The sequence below is a fragment of the Centruroides sculpturatus genome, unplaced genomic scaffold (assembly GCF_000671375.1).
Source record: "Centruroides sculpturatus isolate CEXI.00-Female unplaced genomic scaffold, Cexi_2.0 scaffold116, whole genome shotgun sequence".
NCBI classification, from domain to species: Eukaryota; Metazoa; Arthropoda; class Arachnida; order Scorpiones; family Buthidae; genus Centruroides; species Centruroides sculpturatus.
This window is the reverse complement of record NW_019384401.1, coordinates 816853-829157: the sequence shown is the minus strand read 5'-3', so window position 1 is coordinate 829157 and position 12305 is coordinate 816853. Positions and strand designations below refer to the sequence as shown.

At 30.8% G+C, this 12305-nt stretch overlaps 1 protein-coding gene across 1 annotated transcript; it reads left to right on the top strand.

Moving 5' to 3' along the window:
- Positions 1-756: 756 nt before the first annotated feature.
- LOC111618656 (gamma-glutamylaminecyclotransferase-like) lies at positions 757-10368 on the top strand. Its single transcript, XM_023360211.1, has 5 exons — positions 757-778; positions 985-1022; positions 3270-3481; positions 7206-7524; positions 10223-10368. The coding sequence occupies exons 2-5, from the start codon at positions 989-991 to the stop codon at positions 10366-10368; spliced, it is 711 nt and encodes a 236-aa protein (XP_023215979.1). The 5' UTR covers positions 757-778; positions 985-988.
- The last annotated feature ends 1937 nt before the right edge of the window (positions 10369-12305 follow it).

Here is a 12305-nt window from a genome sequence, read left to right as displayed (position 1 = left end):
GTTTTTATTAAATGTAATTGCAAAAAAATACGTTCAACTGCTGCACTTGAATGAGGAAGCAATAAAAAAAATCTATTAACTACCAAAGTAAAGTAAAAAAAAAAAATACAGAAATATAGAATAAAAATGAATGTTTTGAAAGGAAAGATATTAGGATTTCATGAATGGTACTAGGAATATGGTGTTGGGTATCTTGGGGCACGTTCGTAAAGTCGAACGAGTTAAACGAGAATGATGTCATCGTTATTCTTATTTCGTTAGACTTTTCGAACAATTCGTTTAGAACTAAATGGCTGTTTCTAAAATCGAAGATACGAATGTTGCTAGTACAGCCTTATCCGAAATATTTTTCTTAGATTGCTTCGAGTGGACAGTTACTTCAATCATTTCATCTTTTAATTCACAATTTAAACACTGGAGTAGATTTAGAAACATCGATATCGTCGGGCGCCATTTTCTTAACGAAATAAACTAACTCTTTCCTTCGTGAACTTCGTTAGAGTTTCGTTCGAAACGTCATCACCGCAGAGCATGCGCACTGAGCGAGATTACTACTATTCGAACGATTCGTTACTAACGTGTTTAACTCGTTTGACTTTACGAACGTAACCTTGGTACTGTGACAAGTAGATTAGTAGAAAAGTACTACGTAAAACAACGCCTAGTACAAAAATAGCCCAAAAGTAGCCAAGTGCTCGAGCAGTTGGCTACTTTTGGGCTACTTTTTAAAAATTATTTGGCTACAAGGGCAAAAAACATCTGGCAACGCTAGTCACATGTTAGAGGACTGATAATTATTTATTCTCTCTCTCTCTCTTTTTTTTTTTTATCTTTTTATTTTTTATTTTCGAGATGATTGATATAAGTTATTATAAGATATTCTTATAAGTTATTTTATGTAATTTACCTACTTCCTATAACATAAGTAGTATATTGTTCATTCATTTATTTATGTAAATAATTTAAAATTTTCTCTCTAATCAGCTGGATGTTCTTAAGGTTTCCTATACAAATCTTTAAAAGTAAGTAAATAGGTAAAATAATAATTGTCAGATTTCATAAGACTAATGGGTTAATCTTTACCTATGTGCACCGTCATGGCCGCACAGTGGGGATCCAAGTTCTAACCTAACTTAACCTATTCTAATAAATTACCAATAATTTGTTTGGTAATTTGGTAATTTATTAGAATAGGTTAAGTTAGGTTAGAACGTGGGTCCCCACAGTGTGGCCATGACGGTGCACATAGGTAAAGATTGACCGACTAATGTAACTTACAATTCTTAGAAGATGGTATGGTCACAAGTGGAGAATTCTGTAAATTGAAATTTTGACCTCCCCTTAATTTGATCATGCTTCAAACAGAAAATGCAAGAAGATTGAATCTCCATTCTCTAGTTTTTCGGACGAAATATCTGAAACATAGTATATATTGGATTTTTATGCTTTCCTAGTGTGTGATCTGATAGTGATAGGTTAGGATTGAAACTACATCATAACCATATAAATCAAAAGTAGAGATGGGCAGTAGTTAACTACTAATGTAATTAAATTACATAATTATCTACTCTCAATGTACTACTTTAACTACTACTTACAATTACTATCCTAATTTAGTAATTAAACTACTAAGTTAAGTACATGTTCAGTTTCAATTATTAAGCAGAACATACATCTTGATTTTTATGAAAATTGATTCAAGTTAACAAGCTTGGTTCAATGTTTTTACTTGTTTTTGAGCAATTGTAGCATTTGAAATTTGGTTATTATTAATTTGAATTTTAAATCAGGTTTCACTAATATTTTACCATGCATATATGTAAGAAAATATGTTTTATTATGTAAGTATATTTTTAGTTTGTTTTGTACTCATATCAAGTCATTACTTCTTAAATTGGTTGGCAGGAATTTTCAAGTAAAATTTGAAACTTAGGGTACATTCGTAAAGTTGAATGAGTTAAACGAGAATGATGTCATTGTTATTCTTATTTCGTTAGACTTTTTGACCAATTCATTTATAAATAAATGGCTTTTTCTAAAATCAAAGATATGAATGTTGCTAGTGCAGCATTATTCAAAATATTTTTTTTAGATTGCTTCGGTTGGACAGTTATTACTATCATTTTATCTTTTAATTCACAATTTAAACACTCGAATAGATTCAGAAACATCGATATCGTCAGGCATCGTTTTCTTAACGAAGTAAACTAACTCTTTCCTTCATGAACTTTGTTAGTTCAAAACATCATTACTGCAGAGCATACTCACTGATAGAGACTACTACTTTTTGACCAATTTGTTACTAACACATTTAACTCGTTCGACTTTACAAATGTACCATGATAGTTTGAGTGTGTTACACATTACTAGCATGATAGTTTGAGTGTGTTACACAATTACTAGCATGTAAAGAATGCATTTTTAGAATACAACACTATTGCCAGTAGTGCTGCAGTGAAACATCTATTTTCCTTGTTGGGACATAAAACATAGACTGCAGAATGCTGGATGAAAAATTTGAAAACTTGTATTCTGAGCCATCTGTTAAAAAAAAAAAAGCTTTAGAAGTGTGGGATAATAAAGATGAAATGAAAACAAAGATATTATTTTAATCCAGTCTAATATATTTTTTCTATTTATGAATAGTTTAAATGTAGTTAACTAGTAGTTTTGACTATTTTATAAAAATAAAGTGTGTACTGTAAAGTTCACACTTTATTTTTATACTCTATACTCTACTGTAAAGTTCAGTACATTAGAGTACTGTATAGTAACTATATAGTATAATTTGACTACTAGTTAAATTACATTGCCTACATAATGTAACTTAACTACTATTTATTAGTTAGTGCTCATCATTACTTGAGAATGAGAGTTCAGCCAGCTCTTTTATATTTATCATGGACAAAAGAAAGGATGAGCCAAAGGGGAGATCAAAATTTCAATTTACAGAATTCTCCACTCGTACCACTGATATTATTCCTCTATAATAAGAGTTCAGATAATTTTCAAAAACTACCAAGTGATATATACTTGGTGCTTTTCTTGGTGCATATCTCCTGCTTTCACTTGGTAAATGCTTGTTAAGAGAGAATTGAATATAGATATAAATGATTCAACTGCCCAATTCGAAATTTGATACAAAAAATTCATGACCGTAAGATAAAAAATTTAAAATATCATAAATGAAGTCAATCATAACATTTTTTTATTTTAGCAGGGTTATGATTACACACTTTCTATATTTATATTAGATTTTTGTTTTATAGGAATACATTATTACAGAAATATGGCAGAAAAAAATTTGGTATTTGTCTATGGCACCCTGAAATCTGGAGAACCAAACTATGATATTCTTACTAATGAAGACAATGGGATTTGTAATTATATTGGAAAAGCAAAAACGTATGACAAATGGCCACTTGTAATTGCTTCACGATATAATATTCCTTTCTTGCTATATGCTAAAAATAAAGGAAAGGTATGTTTAGATTATAAACATGTGAAAAAATATATTTTACATTTTTTAATTTACATTGTAATTACATATTTTAATTACATTTTTATCAGATTTAAATTTGATAAATATGAATAATTTTTATTTAAAAACTTTTGAGATCAGATCTATTTTCACATGATAGAACACATTACTAAATGCATATAACATCTCACACAATTGATCTAACAATTTATATTTAATGATTATTTATTTCAGAATAAAATCAAATTCAATTCAACAAACAGTAATAAACAAACTGCTAATGCCATTATAATGTTTTAGATCTTAATTATAAGTTAATGTATAAGATTAAAATATAGTTAATAAGTAACATCATTCAGTTTAACTAAATTATTATTAAAAAATGCATGATGTTCACTTTGAAAAATTTATGAAATAGAAACAAAGCACAATACAAGAAGGTTTTGAATATAAATTTCATTTTATATTTATTCTGTGTATGAAGATCAAATTAATGACAATTTCCAAATCAACAGCAAAAATAACACAAAAATAACAAAACTTGGCAAAAGACAAAAACAAAGGTGCAATGAGTATGCAGTGTTCGCAACTGTTTTTTGCATTATATTCTATAATATTGTTGATAGAGATTACAAAGCAATATAGGCTTTGATTATATATGAATAATGTAAGAACTGCTAAAAAATGAGTTTTGCTAATAGTATTTAAACAATAAATTAAAATGACATCTAAAAGCTAAGAAAGACATCAAATTGGCTCTACAGTCACTTACTATTAAGGAGAAAAATGGAAATGATTTATGCATTGGATAAGGTGAATATCATTCTTAAGTGTGTAAAACATTTAAAATTTGATCCTTCTAAACACAGTTATGACAATAACTAATATACATAACAATTTCTGTGTGCAAATACAGTAAGACCCCGCTTAACACTGCCTTGCTTAACGCAGATTCAATATAACGTGGTCTGCTCGAAGCCTAAAAAAAGCTCAAAATTTAAACTGATTTAAATTATCACAGCATTTCATTGATTGGTATATAATTGATTATTTATGAACACGAACCAATCAGCAAAACATGGCAAAAAAAGTGTACTTTTTTTAAATCTGTTTGTTTGGTGCAATTTTGGAAAAAATATAACATCATGGATGCCATAGGAAATATTGACTTTGCTTGGCAAGAATTAACTGATACATGCACGAATGAAGTACGGAAGAAGTTATGGTTGAAGATACCTAAGAATTCTGAACGAGAAGAGCCTATTGCTGTATCGTTAGGTTGGCCAAACTCAACCTAATCGATATAACAGGACTAGGAGATATAGACGAGCAGGATATTGAGGAGTTACTGCAAGTTTCTGGTGAGAGCCTTACCAACGATGACCTTCAAGAACTGGCAGAACATGGAATTCATGTGGAACTGGAAAATAGAGATTCTGAAAATGAAGAACCCAAAATATTTCTCTACAGATTTCTTAGTAGAAGTTTGGTAAGATAACTGAAATCGTTGATCAAATTGTAGCAAATGGTCCAGATTTTGAAAGGCAAAATGAGGGATTTTGGATGCAGGCTTCTGCTACCGACATTTGCTTAAGGAAAGAAAAAAGCGACAAATAAAACTTCACGACTTTATTACAAAGGAACAAGAATTTCAGAAAAGTCAGGACCTTCATCACAAAAAATGAACTTTACATTTCTGTGTGCATATGCTTATGTGTTATTTAACATATATTATTATACAAATTAATATAAAAATAACTTAAAATTAAAGTAAAATTTGTTTATTTTTGGTCACGTGTTTCCCTATCCCTATTTATTCTGTTAAAATGACCTCATTTAATGCTGTTTTGCTTAGCTCTTTGTTGTCTAGGAATACATCCCCCACGTTAAGTGGGGTCTTACTGTACTTTATCTTAATACCAATGACCATATTCAAGATATGAAGTAATGGAAAAATTTTATGCCATGGATTGTCACCGTGAATTAAAACATTTCTGCCACTTGAGCTCAAACTGCCTTAATTCCATAAAGTGATTATAAAATAACCATAATTTGTTATAAAAATTAAGTTATAGAGGTCAATTTTTGTACTGAAAGAACCAATTGTATTTGAATAAATTAAAATTTTTCTTCATTTTATGAACATTGGACTGGGAATCTAACACACTTATGAAATAAGGCCTTCTTGCATTCAATTAGGATCAATACTCAATGGATCAGATGGGGGTCAAGCTAATGGATCAGATGGGGTAATATAATAAATGGAAAATGCAGATTTGAAACCTCATTCTTTTCTTCCAATTATTCTAAATTAGATTATTTATATTGATAGATGAACTGCCTACCTTTAGGCCAGATTATATATTTAGTCCAATAAATCTGGCAATTAGGTATTTGGTTACTATTGATAAATGAGTAAATAAATGATTGTTAATGTAAATGGTCATCAGTATCAAAATTTAAAAATTAAAATTGTCTTGTCATTTTAAGTTCAATCATATCTTTGTATATTATGTGTAAATGACCAAGGTACTTACTCGGTACAAAGTCCACCATCTAGGTGGAATGAAGGAATAGCTACACACATAAAAAGAAAAAAAGGATAACAGAAAATTTTATGATGATGCAGTATTTGAAAATAAATTCCTGTTTCTTCACAGAAATGTAAATATAGACACAAATAAACACAAGTATATTGAAGGGCATTTGAAACACTGCAGTTAATTCACTGTATGAACCAGCTTTTGCAATGTGTCTGTTAGTAATGTTGGACTGATCCTTTCAAAACTATGATTATTGTTTTCATCTTAAAATGAATGTAATTTTCAAAACAACATTCATAAAACACATCTTGATTTTTCATGTAATAATAAAGTCTAGTTTTCACTTATAAAATAGTATAATATTCTGTAAATATTGTAGAAATATCACAGAAAATCATAGTTACTATTTGAAGAAGAAACAAATAGAAAACAAAGTGTTTTATAACATTTTCAGAAAACACTTGAGATGTAATGTCTGTTTTGCAGAAGACAAATTCAAGTAATGTCCATTATTAGTGCATTGAAATGACATGAGAATTCCAAATTAGTAGTAGCATGGTTGATAATATAATGACAAGCAAATAATTTATCATCGTGTTCTGGATTCATTCCTTTTTATGCACTTTTTCAAAAGTTAAATATTGTTGGATATCTAAAAAGTTACTAATATAATGGTATGTTTACATTTCATTGTAAGCAATTTGACATATATGGGTTTGTTGTCTACCATATTAACCTTTCAATATCTTTATTTACAACTATTGCTTTCTGTTGGCTATCAAGCTTCTATTTCTGTGTGCACAGTAGAAAAATAAAATATTTTTAACTTTGTTTTCTAGACTGTGATATGGAAACAAAATTTTTATTTTCTGTTTCTGCATTGTTTTTCCACAGTAATTTTTTTCTTTTAGTGGGGATGAAGCTTTAAATATTTTTTCATGTCAATTTACTAGATTCACTTGCCAAGTGGTAGTGAAATTGGTTGTACAACATATCTATTAAAAATTTCCATTAATTAGAATATTAGTTTCAAAATAATAATTATTTAGCAATAATGTTTAACAACAACTAAGCTAACAAATTAGAAATACATTTTTAAATAATAAAATAATTTGTTATAAAATTTTACATATTTTTTCTTTCTTTTATGATTGAGATGATTAAAAATTCTCTTTTCACAGCATGTTATAGGTGAACTGTATTTAGTAGATGATGTAATGCTTAAAAAAATGGATGAATTAGAATGCCATCCAACATATTATGAACGAAAAGAAGAAAATGTTCAGGTCTTAGAAAGCAAGGACAAAACATATTGTACAGATGGAAAGACTTTAAAGCCATGGATTTATTTCTTGACAGAATATAAATCTTATATGATGGAACTTCCACATTTAGAGGAATATTCATCTGAAGGATCTCATGGCTTAAAATATGTTTCAAGGTATAACAGAACTGGCCCACCATATATTTTAGAATGTAAAAATATTCATTTTATTTTAGGTAAGGTTATTATCAAGTAAGTTNTTTTTTTAATTAATTAATTTATAATTATTTTTCTTTTTTAAATTTGATAAATAAATTATCTTCTGCATTTACTTGGTGCAGAATGTCGACCGTGGAGAGGTAAAAGACGATCTTTTTAAATTCTACTTCTCGAGGCTTGACCATCTCCGAAATTCGTTCGAATAAATATCTTTTTCGTTCATTTTCGACCATGGCATGAAATAAATCAAATTCTTAGGATTTCGCTTTGCGGAAAGATTCCTCGGTCGCCATCGGGGTTGCGGGTTTCGCCTATTAATGCAACATCAAACATGATAAAGTTAATATTAAAAATACCGAAAAACCTTTATAATACGGCCGAACGAAAATTAAGTCCGAGACAACGGGAGATCGACACAGAGGATAAACGGACTGAGCTAGGGGTAAAACGACCATTCTTTCTCCTTGAATTTCTGACTTTTTAAAGGATCTCTCCTTTAAATTCTTAATGTGATCGCTTAATCAATTTGACACATCCGCAAGTGTTGTTGATCCAACTTTGAAACTTTCGCTCGTACCTCTCGTGCCATGATATTTTATTTCCTGACCGCTGATAATTTTTTTTACTTACAACGCGACAATTTTGCTTTGGGGGGAATGCTACATTTATTTCCAAATTTTGTCATTGTCGTCCGTCCGCATGTCTTAACCTCGAGAACGGAATTATATGAAATCCGAGACCAGATGTGGAAACTTTAGAGACAGGAGCCCCAATTAACTATATATGATCTTCCGATTCAAACCGAAAGTCTCGTTTTTTTTTAATTCAAAACGTCAGTTAACAGATGACTATTATTAAAAGTGTGATGTACAGGCACGAGCCACTACTAATTTGAGGTGGAGACCGTATATTTTAAATTAAATAATTTCAAAATATGATTAAGAACTGCAGCCCGGCATTGTGACCATGACACAATAAATAATTGCTTGTACTTATAGTTTTTTTGTGAAAACTTTGGCTTCAACTTGTGAAAATATTACAATGAAAAACCACATTTTGACCGTTGTCGTGTTACGAACCACAATATTGAAGTTAAAATCCTTCTAAGAGGTAATAAGAAGTTAATAACTGTGAAAAATGAAAGAAAGCGTTGCATTTGCCTATCAAAAATAGACAAAGAAAGCATGCCAGTAAGAGAAAGAGACTGATAACTACAAACTACACCATTAGGATGTGTACAAATTGTGCACTATATCCATCATTTTGCCTAACAAAAGTATATTAAGACGAACTAACCTTTTGTTCGTTATATTGGAGACACTAAAGCCGTGAGCCCGAATAAGGATTAGAAAATTACCAATCCGAAATGCATTCTTAAATAGGCGAAATAAAGAAAACTGTTTTAATGTCAATCTCTGTTAGTTGTGCATAATTAAGAAAGGTTTGGTTTGTTTGAGTTATGGCAACGCAACACTTGGACGATCTCTGCCTAGGGGGAGATGCCTTCCGGGAGGTCCATGTTACAGACGTGGAGAAAGCCCGGAAAACTCCACGTGGCCAGCCCGTCCGAGCGACCCACGATCGAATTAACAGTGTTCAGGGAACGAAGACCGCTTGGTCACTGGTAGGCTAGTTAAGAAAGACGTGATAAATATTACTAGTCTCACTATTGGAAGAAGAAACCTTCTCTTATAACTTTTTATACGCTCTGCAGCCTGACAAAATAGTCTGTTTCCTTGAAGTTAACTACCGTCGTTCTCCCGAAGGCTTAGTAAGTTTCTAACCTTTCAAATTGTTTAGGCCGAGACAATATTTTCTTTCGATTAGGGGCGTGCCGTGACATTTGATGATAGGGAAGCTGTGTTTTTTGTAACAAGCCGACTTCCAGGGGCAATCAGTCAGTGATGGTCTAGGGTCCATTCGTATTCGTTTGTTCGATAAGCCAGTAAAAACTGTAGACTTCTCTAAATGTATTTTTAATTAATTATTAATGTGTAGAGAAGGCACTGATTGTAAGTATAACGTAACTGTTTACTATTGCATAATTATGCAAATTAAATTGATGAGATTGTTCCCATCCTTTGCATTCTTTACCGCTATCTCATTAAAAATGAAAACGAAATAGAAACCTATAAAGTTAATTTTATTAATCATTTCAAACAATATTTATGCTTACACGTAAGGAATGATTGCAAAAACATCTAAACAATTGATGTTGGTGCGCTGTACATTAAAATACAACAAAACACTCGAATACTATTCGCGTTAGTTATTTCCAATTTAGGACAATACATCAAACGTGCTTAACTGTAATGCTTATTTAGTGCTTTTTGTCATTTAATAAAAAAATTATAGTCTATGGATAGCGTGTTATGTAATATATAATAGTGTACAGTGGTTAATAAAATTGTCGCTGACAATAGCTACACTACTTGTGTATTAATTGTATTTATCTAAATAATCAGTATCAACCTGTGCAGTACTTAATTTGAAATAACTATAAGATTCCATAAGAAAAGTGAAATTATCAGATTATTTCTAATAATATGTTTCTTTACAACGTTAGAATCGAAGTACCACAACGACGCGACGATCTTCTTATATCGCAAATAATAGAAAATGCAGAATAGAACGCTTTGGTCATCTGAAATATTAAAAGATTATAAAACATAGAATTGTAATTTACTCATAATCTCAGAAATTCGTACCTTTAAGGGAGTTTTTCTGGTGATGACGAAGAAATCGCCACAGGTCATGCCGAGAGGAATCTTTCCGAATCTCTTCATGAAATTCAGTATCTACATGAAAATTTCATATTTAGTAGACAGAATGATTTAAGTAATTATGAATATTTGAAATGATTACTTTAACTTCTTAGTGATGCAGATTTGCAGATAACTGAATTTCCTGATTTCTTGAAACGATCCGTAGGCCTAAACATGAAAATAATGTCAGTGAAATTTTAAGTTTCATAAAAAAATATATTCTTCTAACTATTGAAAATAAAATAAATCTCTATAATTTAAGTCTAATAGTAAACAGAACAGAATTTCGCCTGCAGACAAAGCAAGAATACTTACAGCAGTAGAAACGGTGGAGACGATAAAGATAAAATAAAGCCATGCAATTATGGCGATGCAAAAACAAACAATTGCTGTTGAAGTGGTTACGATGTGATATGTTCTAAATGTCGCGAAAATATTGAGAATAATTGCAAATAACCAGATGAATGAAGTGTATATCAAAAATATCGAACTTTTAAAAGAGTCATTCAAGCGATGAACCTGTTCCATTAACTCTGTATGCTTTACTATTATAATTTCTAATTCTGCATACGCTCGGTAACTTTTAACGTTCTCTAATTCTTCAGACAATGCTATAAAACAGTCTTTAGTGATGGTCACGATTACGAAGAATAACATGGCATAAATTATAATATAACTAGCCATGAGAGAATCATGCGTTATCATGAACGTTGTGCAGATCAGCGCCATCGTTCCTCCCTCCGCTTTATAAATATTGAAATATCTTGCTGTAATTATCTGAAAAAATTGACCAAACGTAATGAAGATAACAATTGCCAATTGTAATTTCAGTACGATATTGATGATATTTTCTATTTTGTACTTTTTTTCAGGATGACTTGTCTGTATTGAGAAAATAAGCAACTTGCGGCGGTTGATAGAAAATACGGCCGAGAGCATGAAGCTAAAAATAACTATTGATGTCATATAAAGGAATTTAATTTCTGAAAAATCGTTCAACCACGATTCGCAAGATATTCGTATTGTACTGTCATAAAACAATATCATCAGAATATACATAGTCACGTTGATCCACAATAGGAACTCCATAATCTGAGAACAGAATTTCCGCATTCTGTTGGATCGCGAAGGCAAATGAGAACAAGCTGCCAAACTTTCGCATCCATAAAATCGAATAATTTCGCAAAGAGGATCGATTGTGCATCGGACACAGAACATTTCCTGGTCCTCCATCCCAGCAAATTTTTACCTTTCCCGTTTAAGGAAAATGCTAACTGATAACTACATTTACTTCTCTCATAAAATCGGAATTATTTTATAGTGTTTACTCATTCCATTTATACTCGTCATGCTAGTGTTTGTCTTGTACAAGATGTTTTCTTGAATTACTCAAAATATGTTAAATATGTTACTTTACCGATGCATAATTTACATTCATAAGATTTACTATAAATCTAAAAATGCACTTATTGAATGATTTATTACTGTTTTATTGTTTTATTGATTAATGTTTATGCTTCTGAATTGTATTAAAGCGTAATATATTATGTGGGGCAGAGAAAATCGTTGCAACTAATCTATCGGTTTGGAACTGTTACGCTAAATCAATAGCGCGAGATCACGCAGACAAGCGTCATAAGATTTTTCCAAACTGTTTTTTTGATTTTGTTTCAATTTATGCTTGTTTTCCTCTTTGGGTATTTTAATCGCACAAAAACATTTCTTATTAATTTTCAGACGCTCTACGACTATGCAATTCACGTTTTTCTGTATCTTTCCTATGACCCGAGATTGGATTTAGTCCCGTGAAAAGGAAATTCGCGTAAGATACATGGCAACTCTCTCATCGAATCGCGACTTCACGTTACATATACTGCGATACACTTGTATCTAGACTCATATATCATGAGCAAGATATTGCTTAGTGTAATGTTTCTCTTTACGTCATGGGTATATCATACGGATATTTACTTGGTTATGTATACTGATATTGATTAAGTTTAGTCGATATTAATGGAGTAGCCAAGAATTGG